Below are 20,355 nucleotides of genomic sequence, written 5' to 3'. Positions count from 1 at the left end.
TTACTAATCCATTCCCCACTAATCCATGTACTTAAATGTGCACGATTACTATTTCTTTCCTTCTATTTGATAATTCAATAAATTTTTAATAAATTACTAATTGTGTGAGCGATTTAGCAAATCAAGGGAACAAAATAGTAAATCGTGCACACAATTTTGCCTGCTATTTTTTTTCCTGCATGCCACATGCGGGGCTCCGTACTTTCGTTTGCCAGTTTCCATGACAGAAATTAAATAAGCTGTGTTTCCCGCCAACTGGCAACACGAGGGGCTGAAATACAATGGCAGTAGGCGGGTTTCATAAACCAAAACAACGACAGACATTCCAGCCCGGAACGCAAATTTTTTCATGTAAACTTAGCATGTTTCTTAAATATCTGCAAACATATTATGGAATTTTTATGCTTAAGTAGAGTCAAAAACTTACATAAGTCAAAAGAGCTCACACCCTGTATATGATAGGTTATTCAAGGCCCTTATGGAACCGGAACTATACGTTTTATAATTTTGCATACAAAATTCATTTAATTAAAGTTCTTTAAAAAGATGTTATGTGTGAATTAATAAATAAATAAATATAACTAAAAATATAACAAAATATATCATTAAGAATCGATGAGCCCATACGTAGGACAAACGATTTGGCAGAATGCATAAAGATAATTTAAATAATAATAATACAAATATATATATATATATATATATATATATATATATATATATATATATATATATATATTTGGCACATATATGAGATAATATGAATACCTGTGCCTCCTGAGGTATCTGTGCAGCGTCTATGCCATCTGCTATGTAAGCAGACAAATGTCGGTCAGTGGTGATCAGAGAGTCCTGAATGAGGCGCAGGGTTTTGTCGTTCTCCTGAGCCCACTGCATGCTTTTCTCCAGCTGCTGGCGCCTTTGTAAAGCCTTTTATTGACACCAGAAAGCGGGGAAGAGAATCAAAACATGAACAAATCCAATGAATATACTTAAGGTTTCAGCAGCAGCAATACAACCGAGTCATCTTAAGTTCTTACCCTTTGCATTAGTTCGTCCCAGCGTGTGTTGTAGTCCTCCACTTTTTTGTTTATGAGCTCATCGAGCACTCTGCCATCCATGAGGGTCTGGGCTAATTCACGGATCTGATTGCGGTTGTACTCAGGATGCTCCCTAATCATGGTGTCTAAAGACTGGAAGGGAATGGGAAACCACTTTAATACCAATGATTTATATGTCATTTGAAAAAAGATGCTTTCCATGGTGATGATGCAAGATTCAATTTTTGGTATGATTATTTTGTCATTATCAGTGCATATATTAGCTCACAGAAAATAAAAATAACAAATGAAATCGATTTAATTTCTCAAATTCTACTAGGCAACAAATTGAGTCTGTTCTGGTGGTATTACTCATTATTAAAAAGTTTGGGATAAAAGTGTCTGCTAAATCAATAAATGTTTTGCTAAAGTCTCCTACTTCTCAGTTTAGTTTCTTGGTTTCCTGAGTAAATGAGTATATAACCTCTGGAGCAGCATCATGTCAGTTAGTACGTCTTATACTGTATATATATATATATATATATAGGGATGCAAAACATGGCCAAAAATGTATTGCATTTATTTTGTCATGTATTATGATTGAAATGTGAACTGCGATATTACATTTTATCTCATATGAAAATTTTATCTACGTACATAAACAATTTTGTGATATCAGTTTTATTTTGATTAATTTTATCAGCCCCATTTATTTATTTTAATTTTCCATCTAAATTTTAAATCATTTAAATCATCAGAGAAACGTCTGAGACAAAGTGGAAACTCCAATAAGAATGGCATTTAAGTCGGTGTCCTGCAATATGAAAGAGTAACCTCTAAACAATAAAACGTTCCTCTGGGACAGAGTAACCTTTCCAAGTCAAACTCTAACCTAAAATGAAAACTGTGTCATCATTTACCGGTCTGCTCTTATTTTTTTCAGTGGAACACAAAAGGAAATGTATTTATACAGCACTTTTAACATCGAGGGGTCATAGTGACTACAGGCTGTCAAGCTATAAAATGGACGAATAAAGCAAACAATCCATTCAACATATTCCAAGCCTCTAAATCCACATATCCATACGTGAAGACCAGACCAAAAACAATTCTTTAAAATAACCTTCCTTTAAACAAAATAGTATGACCGGCATTCAAAATGCTTCTTCTTCTTGTAAACAGTCTCATCATATCTCTGTAGAGTTCATCTTGAAAATTTCCAGCACTCACAGTCAAAGCTTCTTCTATTTCCTCAACACCTCCTTGAAGGCTTTCTGTTTCATCAATTTTCTTTTCCAGTAAGTCCATCCAGGCATTCTCCAACTCCAAATAAGACAGCAGCTCACACCAGCATGCCCACACCTCCTACAACAGCCAGCAGAAATGGGCTTGTGGTTAGTCAAACATATCACATTGGGCCTGGGTCCTGAGAATTTGATCAAAGGTGAGAAGAACCACATTAGTGGTTTGAACCCAAAGGGCCTGGTGCTAGCAACATCAAAGTCATGGGTTTGATTCCCAGGGAACATAAACACACATACACACACTCTCTCTGATAAAATGTAAACCTATGGATGAAAGCCAAATGAATCACTATCTGACTCCTGAGCACAACCCCATCACTGGCACAATATCAAGCTCACCTCTAAAGTCTTGCATTTTCCATCGAGCCGGCTGCACAGTCGCTGGTAGTTAGAAGTCAAAACATCCAGTTCTGCCTTCAGGGCATCATGGGCCGCAGGAGGAGCCTTTGAAATGAAATTAGTGACTTTATCCGTCAGTAGCTTCACCTTTGTTTCCTTTTGATGGACTTCCTCTTGAGCCCGCTGAGTGGGAGAGAGGATAGGAGATTACGTGAGCATTCAGATGTTTTTACCAAGGTTAGAGAACATCAGCATTCTCTTAAACCTGTGCTTGCAAAGTTAAGCTAAGCTTGGCACTGGGACAGAGAAGAATACAAGAACCCTGTCGTTGAACTTGGGAAGTTAAGCAAAATGGTCACCCCATTTACTTCATAAAAAGCACAAAGCAACAGGATCACACAGAGGCAAAAATCTCATCCCGGCACCTGTTAGGAAATGAATATATCTGCGTTGTCTGGATGACAATCTTCTGTTATCATGACAACTCTCTATGGAGCTTCTCTGACACTTTGTTCTCAGTAGAGAGTGCTCATTTTTCCTTTTCTAAAACTTTGGTTTCTTGGCGCTATCAATGAATGGGGTACAAATTGGTGTCCCTTGACTGTTGTTTAAAGCAATAAAGGCACAAATCTCATGTTCTCTAGTGCTATTATCAAACATAAAACTAAAGCACAATGAAAAGTAGTCAAACAATGTCTGTCCCCCTGTTAAAATGTTGATCTTGGCTTGTTCCACCTCAATCTATCAATCCATCTATCCATCCATAAATCCAGGTTTAGGTAGAAAATAACTCAAAAACAAGAATTTAAAACTGAACATATCCAACATTTTGTTAACAGGCTTTTTATAAATAATTTTACCTCTGTACTCTTACCGTATGTCTACAATTGTTTCTGTTTTTCTTTTCCATTTAAGATGTTAATACGTAAGACACATCACTGACAATGCCATTATGTTTTCTAAATGATGCCAGTTCAGTTTAAAAAGAACACACCTTTAGCTCCTCCACCGCCTTATGAAGCTCCTCAGGTGTTTTGTACTGAAAGTCTCGTTCCAGATACTCTTCCTCCGCCTGAGTGATCCACTCCTGCATTTCCTGCATCTCCTTCCTCAAACTCACCGTCATGTCCAGTCCTCCTTTCAGGGCTGATTTCTTTGCGTGAGCCTGAGGATCAATAAAAAAAGCACAGTTCATTTTTGTTTTAATGACTACCTCAAAATGCTCTAATAACATCAAAAAGTTTCACTTAGATATCGCCTAGGTGTGAAAATGGTTTGCGTGGGCTTTTGAAGATGACTAAATTCTACCTCACCTCATAATTAATTGGTATTATGCACCATAAGCCCAAGTGGCCCGTTAATTACCTGTTTGCAAATGAGCTCCCACTGAGCATTGAGCTCATCAAGCATCTTCTGTATTTTGATGGCAAACGGGGCCTCAGCGTCCCTCTTCAAGGCCAGTCCCACCTCATTGATGCTGTTCAGACTTGGCTGGACGGTGTGGATGTCGTTCACCAGAGCCTGGCAAATCAAAAGAGAATGTTTGAAATAGATGGTCCGGGCCATCCTGAAAACCAGGTCATGCCAATGCATTGACCCAATTCTACTAGATAGAAGCGAAGCTATCGCCATTATTGCAGCTAACTTACCATGGGACACAAAAAGACTGAGATACCATTAGAAAAATGTAATTTCATGTTAAGCTGCAGTTTTTAAAATGAAAAATCATTTGCTGCCATTGCCTGAAAAGAGAAGGCGGGGTCTTTACTGAGTCAGATCCCAATGGGTTTACGGCTTATTCAACCACTGCTGCGGCTATATTAGCAGGTCTCCCAACATATTTCTGCAGATTTCATCTTAATGAGAAACAGCTCTTCTTCTTCCAGACCAATACTTTAATTTAGGTTACACTTTGTCTGTGCATAAAAAAGAATCTTCTGAATGTACATTTTTGGGCAATGTTTGTGAAACACAATGGTAAGTTTCTGGATCACGGTTATTGTTATTTTAGCACATCTTGCTCTAGATCAGTGCAGCATCAAGAGCTCTATTCCAGCTTGGAACACAAACTTAGTTTTTATGGCTAAATAAATAACGACTGTTCTCACCGTGCACTGTTCCAACTGTTTCTCCAAAGCCTCTGCGTCTCCCAGAGCTGGCCATTCCTCGTTCAGGAAAACATCCACCTCTGCCATCCACTTCTGCAGAGTCTTTGTGTCATTCTACCATTGGATGAAATGATACTTTATTAGAAGATGCAGTCAAATTTTCTGCTTCACAGCCCATATTAATTTAAGAGAAGTTTAATAAATAAAACTTTAAAATAAAACTACAAATATTCCTCTTTATTATTTTGGAAATAATTACACATCACACATATTCCTCATGAAATATTTCTCATTACTATCCATAGTATATGTGGTGTTTTGATAAACAACAGTATAATCATACTAAATAATCATACTGAAGTGGGGAGATGTGCTAGTTTTATGCAATTTAGTATTTTTCTAAAAATGTTTAGGCTACCACCAACTTTTTAAAAAAACAAAAATGTTTTTTATGATGCACAACCTATGGGAATTAAATTATTTTATTTTATTTTTAATTTATTTTATTTAACTCCATTTAAGTAATATTCTAAAACAAGTTAAGCTAAATTAACAGTACTTGTGGCATATTGTTGATAAAAAAAGAAGAAGAAGAAGGGAATGGGACCTGTAAATTGAATCTGCAAACATTAAAATACTGTATCACCACAAGGTATACACAACGTGTGTTAGCATGATGTTATAAAAAAAAAAAAAAAAAAAAAGGTTACAGAATAACCAAGTTAAATACCTTTGAATGACCTTAAAATTGATGAGAGCAACTTTACAGGTCAAACAATACATGTTTTAATATAACAATGAATGTGAAATGAATAAAATACAAATACAATTACAAGCTTCTTATGTATGCTTTTAAATCCGCCAAATAAATGTTCTCAGTCACTTCCAATCTAAGTGCCTCAATGTAACTTTGAGTTCTGCTCTTTTTAAAGAAAACAAGTGACAAGTTATACATGTTACAAATCCTTGTTCCTACTGAACCAAGAATCACCACCTGAGATATAAAATCATAACCTTTAAGCAATTCAACTTCTCTTCTCTGAAGGATGTAGTTCAAAACCTCATAAGCTCTTTGAGTTGTTGAGCCACAGCCAACATTTTCGTGTGCCTGTATTCAAGTGTATTTCTTGGAAAGCACCCAGGCGTGGTGTAGGTGAAGTGTGTCTGCTTCAGAGAAACTAGAGCCAGTGTGATTTGAGGAAAAGCCTCATCAGCATATTGTTTCAGCACGTGCCTGGAACTGTTGTAATTTGGTCATGTGATCCTGCAGCTTCTGGATGTTCTCCTCCAGCTGCTCAGACACACGCCTCCAGCGCAGCATCACGTTGTCCAGCTCGGTCCGGTACTTCTGACAGATCTCTGGTGGCGCCTTCTGGAATACCTGCTCAGCCATTTTATTTAGGTCATCCACATCACCCTGATGCTCCTTCTGTGCTGCTTGAATTGCCTGAAAAATATTTCAATGTGCATAAAAAGTAACAAAAAAAACTAATAATAGAATAAGATAAAGCAACCAATATTAACAGATGTTGTTTTTTAATAACAAATCAAATGTTCCTCATTATCTACTACAGTAAATCTGGTCTTTTGGTAAACTTGTTGGATATTAATAATAAATAACCAATCAAGTGAGATATTTTACTTAATTACCAAATCAAATCAATCTGTTAAAAACTAAAGCAACATTGATTTCTAATGAATTTTATTGATTTCAATCCTACAGTTAATGATTGAGTGTACAATTGTTTGAATTTTAAAATACTTTCTACTTTCCCAGTTTAATGTGCAGAATCACAATTGAAGTCTTACACTATTTAATAATGCTATTTAAGATTCAGCCCTATTTAACACATTCACCATTAATGTAAACATATTTGACAATAAATCAATTTGTTTCAATGAATTTAGCACAATTCAGCAAATTTTACTCAAAAAAAAAAAAATACAAATGTGTAGATGTGAACACTAATATTTAAATATTTGGGGTCGCTAATATTTTTACATTTTTTATTATGATCAACAAATATGCATTTATTTGATCAGGAATACAATAAAAACAGTAATATTGTGAAATATTTTGTGTAATTGTAATTTATTCCTTCCGTGGCAAAGCTGATTTTTACAAGCCACCATTCCAGTCTTCAGTGTCACACGATCCTTGAAATTATGCCAATATTGCTGATTTCTTATTATCAATGTTGAAAACAGTTGTGCTGCTTAATATCTGAAAAAGTTGATACATTTCCCCCAAGGTCGTTTAATTAATAGAAAGTTCAAAATAGCAGCATTTATTTGATATGACGCATTACCTGCTAAATAAAAGTATTATTTCTCTTTAAAAAAGGAAATCTGTTTGAAATTATGTAAAATTGCATATATATATTTATATATATATTTATATATATATATATATATATATATATATATATATATATATATATATATATATATTTATATATATATATATATATATATATATATATATTATATATATATTTATATATATATATATATATATATATATATATATATATATATATATATATATATATATATATATATATATATATATACACATATTAGTGCTGTCAAAATTAGCGCGTTAACGCATTCGATTAATTTGAAATATTTAACGCGTTAAAAAAAAAATAACGCAATTAACGCGGTTGCAGTTTTTTTTTTTATTTCCAGTTGTGGCCTATGTGTGTTCAACGTGCAAAGAAATATGGATAAGACCAAGGAAGCACTTTTAGACGGAAAGTTTCAGTATAAAACTCTGCCGGATTACTCTTCAGTCTGCCACAAGAAACATTACTCTTCATTTAGTCTGCCACAAGAAACAGCAACATTAAAATCATGAACTCAAATGTCATTGTTTAAAAAAAAAAAAACAAAGACTGTAACAGTGCGTAAATCAGACCTTTCTGTAACGCTAACGTTAATAAGCTTAAACGAAAATAACGAAATAATTGTGTAGCGGAGTATTTTTTGTACACAGTGCCCCGAACTGTCAATCACTCCTGTACGCGTGCATCACTGTCCTCCTCAGCTGCAGCAACTTGCGCTCTCTTCATCAAGCTTTAAAACAAAAAGGGGACAAAAAGATCATATTGTCTTTGTGCATAGGCTATAGATTAATTAGATAAATGAATATCTAAATTTGTGCCTTGCCGTCTACGGTATTTTTTTAGAACTTAGAAAAAAGATGCTGCAGCCAATGAACAGCCAGCGGGAGCTGCAGGACGACTCAACCTCCGCAGACAGTTTTTAATGTTTATCAGACAATAAATACTCAAGATTTTGCTTTAGTATAACTCACAACGAGTTTCACACACCTTCTCCGGCCACGTTGAGTTGTTGACACTTAACAGTGGGAAAAGCGACACATGCGCTATTCACTTGTATAACTTAAGGGTGAATGGGTAATGGAGTTTCTGCTCTGGGTGGGATGAATTAGGAAGCTTGCATTGTGAAGGGCGCTCTGAAAATCGGCAGGGCAGGTAAAACATTAAAACCTCTACCTCCAAAACCTCTATAAGCACTGGCAATGACTATACTTGGGAATTTTTTTGCAGTCCACTTAGAATTCAACATGGAAATCATTTTTGTTTTTTATTGGCATTGATTGTTTTGAAATTCAAATGGTACTTACATGCCTGTGTTTTTATTTCTGTAATAAATATGGCTTTCAAGCCAACAGTTAATTTGGAGGATATTGATGGTTTATTGCAGGTATGTTGTTTACATGAGAAAATCTGTGTTACAAGTTAAACAAAAATTCCAATAAACACTCATATTTTGAATTTAAATAGTTTCTTTGTCTTGAGTTTACATTAATTATTTACATTTTACATTTACATATCCAAAAAGTTTCAGTCTTTTAATTGCGATTAATCGCGATTAATCACGATTAATTTTAAAAAATTGTGCGATTAATTAGTTAATTTTTTTTAATCGATTGACAGCACTAATATATATATATATATATATATATATATATATATATATATATATATATATATATATATATATATATATATATATATATACACACACATCACCTTGGAATTGTAAGGTTCTATCTGCCATTTTTGTCAAAATTGAGTGTGACAACTTATTCACATTATGTGATGTTTTATTTAGGTTGCAAAAATTTTGGGAGTGATGTATGAGAGAGACTTGTTCTCCATATCACTATTCGGTTGTTAAGTGATGACGTCCAAGGCTCAACCCGCTTCAGTTTAGAATACGACCTCAGCAGCCGTTTATGAGCACTGTTTATTCATATTAATCATTTAAGCTAAACGCTTTCAAAGTTACGGTGTACACTACAGTCTCCATGCTCACAGTGTCCCAAACACAAATAAGTTTTATATATATTTTTTTTAATTTACATTTTCATTGTCTGGCTATCTGGGACTTCGGTATGGAGTTAAAGGTTAAGATAATAACTTTTTCGCTAGTATTATATCACATTGTGAGTTTATATTAGCACCTTTTGTTGTTTTCTCGTGGTAACTAATAGAGCGTTTGGACAAGGAAACGCTGCTACATGACGTCAGACTTAACAAGCGAATAAGGAATGCATATACGTTAAAGCTCAATATCTCAAAACTCCTCAGAATGCAGACAGAACCCTATAATTCCAAGGTGACAATTTGTACCACTATATAGAACTATATAAAGCTTTTAAAATAATTTTGAAGGTTTTTGGTCAATATGTTAAAGGGGCTGCATATAAGAATTTTCATGTTCCTTTTTTTGTTGCCAAGGTGTGAACAGCTTGTATAAAAACTTAAAAAATTAGACCTTCCCTCATATTCCTAGGTTGTCCTAGGAGAGTGTGCAGCACATATTTACATATTAAACTAAATGTGGACAGTGTCTGGCTGTTTGTTAACAGTATTTCTGCAAAGGTATTTCCAATTTCTTTTTACGTCTCAGCAAATAACAAAAAATAACTTTTCCGTGAGTATATGAGGGCCATGAAATGCGTCCAGTCTCTTGTATGTTGTGCGAGCACAAGCAATAAGTTGCTGGCTGCAGTTTACTTAAGGGTTTTGCTAATAAGGGTTTCTGAATTCTACATATATTCTCTTTAAAGTCCCATACCTTGACGTCTTTGAGCCTCTGCTCCATGACAGGGTACTCAGTCACTGCTGTGGAGGGGATGGCGAGTTTATTCTCACACTGCTGCAGCCAGGCCAGCAGCGCTGCCATCACATCCTTATAACGTGCTGGTGGAAGACTAGACTGGACTATCAGGAGAGAAAAGAAAAGATGTCTGAACACACAATCTCCTGCACAACATCTGCAAGCAGTCCTGCAGCTTTCCACAGAACTCCATCATTCACAAAGCTCAACAAATGCCCCACTCCCTGTTTGTTTTTCACAAATACTCCACTTTTTAATTACAATTATTGATTAATTCATCATTAATCACAATTTATAAGTATTAAATAATGTTTCAGCTACTATTCATAGTGAATTACTGTCAGCTCCATTTTCAGTCACATAATTCTGATGATTTTCCAACACAAACAGGATAGAAAAAATGACAATATGGTGCATACACATTGGTATTTTTGTGCAGATTAGGTTTTAAGATTGTTTGGAAACTCATTAGACCAAAATTTCCTTTCAGGCAAAGAGTACTTAAAAACTAGAACAAGGCCATGAAAGTTTCAGACACTTGCGCAGCGTAATGGGAGAGAGATGCTCGTTGATTTGAAAGATTTATGAGAATGCTGCCAGCTCAGAGGCTACCGTGATCAAACTAGACCACACTGAAGTCTGAATCCTATGTCCAAGCGCTGTCACTGTACAGTATGTGTGTGATCCACTCAAAGTTAACCCAAATAGCATAGCGCTAGACATCCCTCACCCAGGACAAGCTGTCTTTCCCTGGCCCTCAGGTCCTCGAGGACATGCTGGTAGTGCTCTTGGAAGGCAGAGATGTCAGCATCAAAGAGAACGGGCGTCTCTTCTTTCTGCTGCAGCTCCTGAAGTTGCTCATGCAGCTTGTCCACTTGTGGTTGGAGAACGGAGAGGCGGGCAATCTCATCCTGTGAAAGGTAATAAAGAATTGGTCTTGTAATGTTTCAAGCTAAGTCACATAATAGCACAAATACTGCCAGGAACATGGCCTCATCCTTTGGCTGTCCACCTTGTCACCTGGAGTGGGAATAAACTTGAATATTAAGCACTTATAACCTAACTTCAAACCTTCAAAATGTCTATACTGATTTACCTACAACAAAAATTGTTTTGTTGTGAGGCAAATGTTTTTACAGACTTCCCAAATTCAATAAAAACTTCATAAAATCCCATCTTTAGCTTTGAGTTTATTTTCCAAAACTCTTTCATTGCACCTTCTGTCCTTTAATAAAGAGCTATATAGAGCTTATTTATGATATGCTGTATATAAATCCCAATTGCCAATAAAATAGCTGTAATAAAAATTTATTTTTATTGATCCAATAAAAATAGTAACGTTGTAACTTATACAGATAACATTATTACTGTCTGCTGCCATTTGAAATTCTCAGTTATGTGAACAAAATAACAAAACTTTTTTGATTGCTGTACTGTATATATCCACATTTATATCCGCAGAAAATATATATCTGCACATAGACACACACACACACACACACACACACACACACACACATATATATATATATATATATATATATATATATATATATATATATATATATGTCACGGGGCTGCTACAGCGCAGGAACATGAAGCAAGGAATAAGGAGACTAGGAGTTCAGATCCAATTAGTTTAATCGACATATAGTAGGGAATCACATGTAGCACATGGGGATGACTTAAACAATACCAGACATAGAACTAAAAACAGAGAACACTATTTAAAGTCATGACTAGATATGGGGAGGAACGAGGAACACCTGGAATCAAATCAAGGAACAACCTAACTAAGGAACAGGAAGGACCAAATAAGGACATACAAGAACTCAAAACATGGAACATACACATGACAATATATGTATGTATTGTATTATATTATATTATAATTAGTGCTGGGCAATGATTACATTTTTTTTTTTTCAATCGATTAATCGCAATGTTATGCACAAAACTAATAACGCATTCAAAAGTAGTGTATTGTGCACTTTTTTTCATTTAAAAGTGGGCCTACTGCTATATGAACAAAAGTATAATAACATTTGGTTTGCAAACACTTTAAACAAATAAGGTGATTTTTTTTACAGCAGTGTTCCTTTTACATAGTAGCAGTTATTAAAATATTTATGGTAGTCTAAACTTATAACACAAATTATAACATTGATGTAATTAAATTAAATATAAAACAAGCCATTTGTCACTGCCAGGACATTAATATTTTTATAGAAAATATTTTATAGTTTGTTATATAAAAACAAGTTACGCTCAGAGTCAAGAGCCTCGATCATAACATTATAACAGTCACCATCCTATTAGAGACCTGCACGATCGCGGAACCCATCGCAGTAGAGTGCATTGCAGGACAAAACTTGATGGGCAGGTAGAGACTCGTGTGTGCGGGATGCGGGCGAATAGTTAGGGTGTACTCACATTAGGCAATCTTAACCTTGCCGGAGCGTGTTGATCCCCAAAGCCTGGTTTGTTTGACTAGTGTGATCGTTCCGTTTAGCATCCTGGCTAGGTTGGAAGAGGTGGGCAAGAGCGTGGTTCAGTTATACATACAGTACAGACCAAAAGTTTGGACACACCTTCTCATTCAAAGAGTTTTCTTTATTTGCATGACTGTGAAAATTGTAGATTCACACTGAAGGCATCAAAACTATGAATTAACACATGGAATTATATATGGAATTATATACATAACAAAAAAGTGTGAAACAACTGAAAATATGTAATATTGTAGGTTCTTCAAAGTAGCCACCTTTTGCTTTGATTCCTGCTTTGCACACTCTTGGCATTCTCTTGATGAGCTTCAAGAGGTAGTCCCCTGAAATGGTCTTCCAACAGTCTTGAAGGAGTTCCCCGAGAGATGCTTAGCACTTGTTAGCCCTTTTGCCTTCTGTCTGCGGTCCAGCTCACCCTAAACCATCTGGATTGGGTTCAGGTCCGGTGACTGTAGAGGCCAGGTCATCTGGCGCAGCACCCCATCACTCTCCTTCTTGGTCAAATAGCCCTTGATGCCTTCAGTGTGAATCTACAATTTTCATAGTCATGAAAATAAAGACAACTCTTTGAATGAGAAGGTGTGTCCAAACTTTTGGTCTGTACTGTAGATCAGTGAGCGTGAGCGGTAAACGCGCCGGAGTGCAGATTTTCTGATACGTGGATATTTCTGAGTGGCAAAGTTACCACATCCCATACGGCTCAAAATAATAACCACAAAGTTAACAAAACGATTCACTCCACTATGTTAAGCGAGAGCGCTTCCCTACTGTCTTCAAATGCTACTGAAAACATCCTATTTCCAACTTATAAAGTCATGATTATGAGCTTGTTGCATTCTTTTCTGTTAAAAATAACAGTGGACATTTATATTCAGAGCCAGTTAGCAACGGACTTTCATAACAATAAAAAACTGCGTTAACACGCTATAAAAATAATTGTCCGCATTAATCAATTAATGCAATAATTACTTTCCCAGCCCAAATTATAATTACTCTTTTCTCTGCAAATATTGATATACATTGATTTGATGTTTTATTTTTTTACAAATTCATAACTAATTCATTAAAATGTTTATGCTGTATGCATATGGAGGATTAAAGTCTTTATATATGTGTGTGTGTGTGCGTGAAATATCAGATGAGTAAACCTGGGGCACAGTAAGATAAGGAATGGGTTAATCACATCAAATGATGAAATTATCACAGAGACTCAAGGTCTTTAGGGAGACATGTCTCTTCTGAAAGACATATTACAGAAACAGGGATCTGGTAAAGAGACAGACGCAAGAAAGACTCGTATAGGAAGCTGTCAGGTACAGATATACTCAAGGATGAAAGAGGTAAGAACAGATGAACAAAGAGAGACTTTAAACCTGCCGAGCCTTGATCACTCCAAACTTTTTTAATCACACAACTTGTCTCTCTGCCTGTCAAATCATATTCATTAATCTAACAGGCCACGTCTACCCCACTGAACATATTCCACATCCATCAGACAGTGGAAATGCGCTCCTTTTTCAATTAAATCATCCAGTATAAGTACCGACATCATAGCTAAATTACATAAAAACGAACTGCAGTTAAAATTCACCAGCCAGGGCAGCCAGAGTCCCCGTTAAAGCGGTCATTTAATGAGAAATTGATTTTCCTTGATCTTTTGACATGAAAGATGGAATTATTGAATAATGTTTTATAGACCTGTCAAAACGTAGACAACTGTATTAGAAAATATATCACTAAAAAAAAATACATTATTAAAAAACTAATTGGAGAAATCTAGCTTTTTATCACTTGCTCACCAATGGATCCTCTGCAGTGAATGGGTGCCGTCAGAATGAGAGTCCAAAGAGCTGATTAAAACATCACAATAATCCACAAGTAATCCACACAACTCCAAACCAGTTAAGTTAATGTCAGTTAATGTCTTCTGAAGTGAAAAGCTATGTGTTTGTAAGAAAAGGAAAAAAAAAACATTATTACTGTGTTATTAACAAACCCGATGCTCTACATTAATAATACTGCCTCTACCAAAAAGACACCTTGTCTGAATCAGAAGAGAGATATGCACAGATCAAGCACAGGTTACAAGTGAAAAAAGTCCAAAACAGGACAACGGGAGATGCACTTTTTGACTGGAGGAAGCATTATTATGGATTATGGACTATGTATTTTGCCCAAAAGTGACAGTCTAAAGTTACAAAGAGTTAATGATAGATTTGTTTCCTACAAACATGCAACGCTTTTTAAACTCACAAGATGGAGTTGTGTGGATTACTTGTGAATTATTGTGATGTTTTTCCAGCCGTGTGGTCTCTCATTCTGACGGCACCCATTCACTACAGAGGATTCATTGGTGAGCAAGTGATATAATGTTAAATATCTCCATATCTGAGAAGTAAATTTGAAAAGTTCCTTGTTCAACATTTTTATTTTTGGGTGAACCATCCTTTAAATGGGGGTCATAACATACATTTGTTTTACTATTGTTATTATTTTTTTTATGTTATTTTTCTAATACCAATCTAAACTTCAGGGACCTTGTTAAAAAAAATAAAAAAAATAACCAGTTGTTCATTTCTAATTTTGGGAACCTTTGGAAGGACATACAGACAGAATTGTGGAGGAAGTTCTGAAAGTTACAGTATGGTTTCCAAGTAAATCAAGCTCTTTTATCTCAAAAGATCAAGAAAAAAAAATAAGGTTATTTGTCTTGTCGGACATGATAAAATGTCCTGCATGAATGACTCCTATGCATCATTGTTTTTTGCCTGAGTTCAGATGAGCACATGCAGTGGGTAAAGGACGTCATTACCTGGCCAGACACAGGAAAAGACAGACTTTGCCCTGTTTTTGGACACAGAACAGACACACACTGAAACACAAATCTACAAAAGAACAAGACCCCATGCATGAGGACAGACACTGGTGGTTACCCTGCAACGCTCCAGCTGAATCCTCAGAGGCTCCGGCTCACATGCGGGCGGCGACTGCACCTTGAGCCAGTTCTCGGCAGCCGCCACAGCTTGCTCAAGTTGCTGGAAGAGACTGTAGAAGGCCAGGACTTTGGTCTGGTAGGCCAACCACGCCAGCCTTTCGGCCAGAAGAGCGCAGAAGTCGACCCATCGAGCACGTAACTGCTGAGCTGCTTGCTGGATGTCCTCGGAATTCTGACCATCTTTAGAGAAAGATCCATTAGGACAAATGAGACTCATGCATATTGAAACAGCATTTGCTGAGGCAATTAAGCTGGCAAAGGCTTTAGACTTTCAAAATAGCTGGGAAACGTCCCAGCGATGCACATCTCTATCCATTATTAATAAAGCTGACATTATGCAGGACTTTATTACTTATTAGCAGCAAAAAGCTGATTATTATGTTCCAAATACGATGGGGGTATTTGTGTGTTTTCATTTACAAAACAACAAGAGCGAGTTTTGAATTATGCAAGACTGATTAGAAATCAAGGGGTGTTAACAAGACATTTGAACTGAAATTAACATGCATATGAAAATAATCACTTCAAATTTATTCACCGCTAGTGAGTTGATCCACCAAAGCCTGGGCTGAACGAGTGGCTTCTTGTAACTTCCTGAACTTTTCCGATTTTTCCCTGTCAATCGCCTTAAATACAGTAAAAATAAATAAATAATCATATAGTAAACACCAATGAAACATTTTTATAGGTACTGCATTACGTGTTTTATTGATTACATACACTTTAATATATAACTATTACACTTTACATAATTTAAATATACTATATTTCTAATATATAAGATCTATTAGAAGTACTGTGTAAATAAAACATTATATTTCTACTTTCTAATGTAATATAATACACTTTGCAGTCTGATATATTTTCAGTTCACATTCAGTTGTTGAATGAAACAGGTGAATCACTGCAGAACATGCTAATGTGGCCCTACCAGCACTTTCTCGTAGAGTTCTGCCACACTGCCCTCCTTACGGGAGATTGAGAACTCCGGATTCTGCAAAACAGCCTCTGACCGGGTCATAAAACTGTGAATTTCAGTGAAGTCCACATCAAATCTGCAGGGAAATTGATGAGGAAACAGCAAAACAAATTAGTTATTCTTGTTTGTTTGTTAGTAATTTGAATATTGTTAGGACTTAGGCATTGATTAGCATTTTCCCCTCGCTGCAGGCTTTGTGTATCACTATCATTTCTAAACTCAAAAGTGCAGTTTAACTCATGCAGTCAAAAAGTAAAAGAGTTTATCTAAAACAGAAAAAAACATCACATTCCTGATCAGTATCTCAGTCCCATTTTTTTGTAAAAATTTGTAAAAAGCTTAGCAAAACCTAAATTCCCTTGAGAAGTAATGAATAAAAAAAAAACAAGGCTTGTTTTCAGAGAACCTTGCTTCATCATTTTTTGTAGATAAATGAACATGAAAAAGTGGTGACCATTTGTTTTCAAGAATTAGGCATGCCTTATTCATATTACAAAATGGTCATACTCAATAGATTGCATTGTGCAAATAATGCTTTAAAAACACTATTTATGTCAATAAACATGCAGTAAGATCTGTTTGAAAGTTTGACTATTTTAGCTATTATTAAACCCCTTAAATCTAGTCCTATAAAATTATTACTTAATGTATTGCATCAATTTAAAATTTCAAAATGTCTATATGTTTATTCCACAACGGAGGACAAGTGGTTTGGAAAATGGACGGATAGATGGGTAAATAATATTTATTGTTAGGAAATGTGATTCTTTAAAATGTTATATATATATATATATATATATATATATATATATATATATATATATATATATATATATATATATATACTAGCTATTGTGCTTCTAAAATTTGACAAATTTTACTTTAAGCATATGTATATACATTCAATTTTTGCAGAGAAAAAAATGCTAATTGATGATGTACTCATTATGTCCACTTAAATACTTAATAGAATAAGAATGTCTCTTTGCCTAATATCCCCTAATTATTACCTGCAGATAAAAGGTAGCAAATCATCTTCATGGCTGTGATGTTAATAAATTTTATTTTATTTTATTTATCTAAAAACAAAAAATAGACATGCCCTTCAATATATTCCCTCACAACTTTATGTTTTAGTTGGAAATACATCCACACGGTGAAAAAAAAGATACTTTAATGTTGTCTTTTAAAGCATAAACATCACAAAACTGATTACCATGTTATTTTCTAACAATCAGTTTTACAATCTATTTCAACAATCTTGAAATTGTGTTATTCTAGATAAAACATATTGAACTTTCAATGTGATTTAATAATAAAAAAAACTAAGCACTTAAAAAAAAAAAAAAAGTTTTGTTGTCATAAATGGGTCTACTACATTTAGTGACCTCTGAGAAAAAAAAAACGAGGTACGTAAGCTCACCTTTTCCGCAGTTCTGAATCAGCAACAATCTGTCGCTTCTTCTGAGGTGGAGGGGTAGACATACCCTCCTTAGTATGCTTCACCATCTTTTTCTGGTTCGTGGTCACCTTGGTGACAGTTGCCATGGTTGTATGCGTGAGCTCCGACTGGGATGTGGTGACAATAGTTGAAAACTAAAAGGCACAAAAGTTAGACAGGCAAGTGTAAATGTATAAAAGTCTGATTCTTGTGTGCATATGAAGACAGAGAGTGAGATACTGTGAGAGTGCTTTATTTATTCTGAGTGATGGCACGGCCATGTAGGAAGCCATATCAAATTTTGAGAGAAATAGAAATAGACGGAACAGTATTGCGGAAAAGATGAGACACAGTAAATGGAATTGCATTAGCATAACCACCTTGGTGCTGGTGAGATGAAGCGACTGTACCAATTTGTCCCAGCGCTGAGCCAACCTCTCCAGCTTAGCCTCCAGTTTCCCAGCAGCCTCTTTGTTCTTAATGTTGGTCAGCAAATCTTGAACGAGGGAGCAAAGCTTGTCCATGGTTTGCCTTTTCAACTCCAGGTCTGCTTTTAATATCTGAGGAACAAAAATCAGCCGACAGTTCTGTAAAATTCATTCTAAAAATTGAATTCTGTCATCATTTACTCCCTCTCATATCATTCAAAATATGTATGCATTTCATTCTTCTCTTTATTTTGAAGAATATTGGTAACCAGAAAGTTTTTGGTCCATACTACGGAAGTAAATGGGACATGAAACCATTTGGTTACCAAAATATCTTCTTTTGTGTTCCACTAAAAAAAGAAAGTCATACAAGTTTGGAACGATATGAGGGGGAGTAAATGATGACAGAATTTACATTTTCAGTATTGAAAACCTTGCAAAACTTTACTATATAACATCTAACTTCAATTGTTGCATTAGTAAAAAAAGGCCTGATTTCAAACCCATTACAAAGGATTTCAAAATAAAATGGCATTTGAAACCCATTTAACTTGTGAAAATTTTACATGTCATGCAGCATATTCAACAAGAAAAAAAAATCTAAACCCTAGATTGTATCCATCAGGACTTGATTGTTAATCATGCAAAGTAGGGTTGACTTTAATGCATCAGTGAGTTTGGATTATGTGTGCCACTTACAGCGAGCTTCCTGAGGTTGGCAGCTACTTCATTTGGGTCAGTTGTGCCGCTGCTTTGAATGGACTGAACTAACTCCTCCTTCTGAGTCAGCCAAGAATCAAACAGCAGCTATAAAACAAGCACAGCGGATTAAAGGAAAATAGTGAGATGTGTTTCTGCACTGCTGCTTTTCCTGTTTCTTTTGAGCACTGGTGATGTTATCGCGCTGACTCTCTTGAGAAAAGATGCCTTCAAAACCTTTATGTGTCCCCAGACATGCTCTCATTATAGTCATTTAACAGGCAGGATTCAAAAGGCATTTTGAGAGCTGCTAAATGCATTGTAAAAGCTTTTGCAGCACAGGCTGGAAGGATTCAGTACCTGTTCCTCAGAGAAATGCTGCCAGCACAGCAGGATCTTCTGAAGGAGGATCCAGCGCTCTTCTGTCCATTTGCAGATCGCGGCCCATCGTTCCCCAAGGTTCTGTGTAAGTAAATGGGGGGTGTTATGGAAAACTGATTCAAGTAAAAAAAACATTAAACCACAGTTATTAAGTCCAAACATCTGACCTCAGAACTGTTTTTGCGGTTACTAAGGCCACATTCACACAGCAGAAAACGGTTTTCAGTCCTGCTTTTGAGTATGGTAATTAATGCAGCTGCATTCACACACATTTTTGGTTAATTACGGGACTGACAACCGTATTCTATAACCAAACTCAAACCCATACATTTTCAGCAAAACCGTAATTTCAGAGAAGCCCTGTTGTGTGAACGAAACCATACTGGATAACTAATTGTTATTACTTGTTAATAATCACATTATACAGTGCATGAGAGCAACTCATCTTGAATTTTTTCAAATGTGGTTTTACAGAGACGTAAATATGAACTATGTGTCTTCTGAAGGTTTAGCTCCAGTCACTGTCATCCACCAGAGCTTTTGCAACCAGACCAGGATGAAATTACTGAGGGGGCATGTGAAATTGTTAAGGGGGCTTAACTTTATTACACCATCAGTGATTAATACACACTGCGATCTCGCTTTGCAACGACAGATTTTTAAATACAGCACTCCCTAAAACACTCCATATGCAACTGCAGGTAACCAGAGGCTAGCAAATTTTAAACAGTGTAATGATGATAGATCATGTCCTATACCTTTTTAGAAGAGCTGCAGTCTCCTTGATTTGGCACTGAATCACTTAAGTTTAAAATATTCTAACTGACTCCCGAGAGTAAGATTTTTAGAGGGCGACAGTTATTTTAGAACGCCCCCCCCCCCTTAATGTTTCCATGGCAACGCGTCATATTTGTCACGTGAAACACCGCAGCCACAATAATAACACTGTATAACAGATGTAGGCTATCCTTCATTTTGTT

General features: G+C 35.7%; 1 protein-coding gene across 7 annotated transcripts in view; it reads right to left on the bottom strand.

Moving 5' to 3' along the window:
* The window catches only part of LOC127978590 (dystrophin-like), a 110,639-nt gene that overhangs the window by 62,425 nt on the left and 27,859 nt on the right, over nucleotides 1-20,355 (bottom strand). For 6 of the 7 annotated variants that reach the window (XM_052583690.1, XM_052583398.1, XM_052583771.1 and 3 more), the window contains exons 14-30: nucleotides 19,355-19,456; nucleotides 18,995-19,102; nucleotides 18,248-18,427; nucleotides 17,850-18,022; nucleotides 16,379-16,502; nucleotides 15,986-16,073; nucleotides 15,386-15,627; nucleotides 10,676-10,856; nucleotides 9,904-10,049; nucleotides 6,026-6,238; nucleotides 4,792-4,905; nucleotides 4,049-4,204; nucleotides 3,678-3,848; nucleotides 2,684-2,866; nucleotides 2,271-2,405; nucleotides 1,041-1,193; nucleotides 769-930 (exon numbers count right to left, since the gene is read on the bottom strand). In XM_052583690.1, coding sequence (XP_052439650.1) covers nucleotides 769-930; nucleotides 1,041-1,193; nucleotides 2,271-2,405; nucleotides 2,684-2,866; nucleotides 3,678-3,848; nucleotides 4,049-4,204; nucleotides 4,792-4,905; nucleotides 6,026-6,238; nucleotides 9,904-10,049; nucleotides 10,676-10,856; nucleotides 15,386-15,627; nucleotides 15,986-16,073; nucleotides 16,379-16,502; nucleotides 17,850-18,022; nucleotides 18,248-18,427; nucleotides 18,995-19,102; nucleotides 19,355-19,456 — 2,631 coding nt within the window. The remainder of the gene's footprint in view (nucleotides 1-768; nucleotides 931-1,040; nucleotides 1,194-2,270; nucleotides 2,406-2,683; nucleotides 2,867-3,677; nucleotides 3,849-4,048; nucleotides 4,205-4,791; nucleotides 4,906-6,025; nucleotides 6,239-9,903; nucleotides 10,050-10,675; nucleotides 10,857-15,385; nucleotides 15,628-15,985; nucleotides 16,074-16,378; nucleotides 16,503-17,849; nucleotides 18,023-18,247; nucleotides 18,428-18,994; nucleotides 19,103-19,354; nucleotides 19,457-20,355) is intronic. The other variant, XM_052583562.1, reaches the window with a different exon arrangement.

Source organism: Carassius gibelio, chromosome A1 (assembly GCF_023724105.1).
Source record: "Carassius gibelio isolate Cgi1373 ecotype wild population from Czech Republic chromosome A1, carGib1.2-hapl.c, whole genome shotgun sequence".
Lineage (NCBI taxonomy): Eukaryota > Metazoa > Chordata > Actinopteri > Cypriniformes > Cyprinidae > Carassius > Carassius gibelio.
The sequence above is the reverse complement of the archived record's forward strand: the minus strand, read 5'-3'. Positions and strand labels throughout refer to the sequence as shown.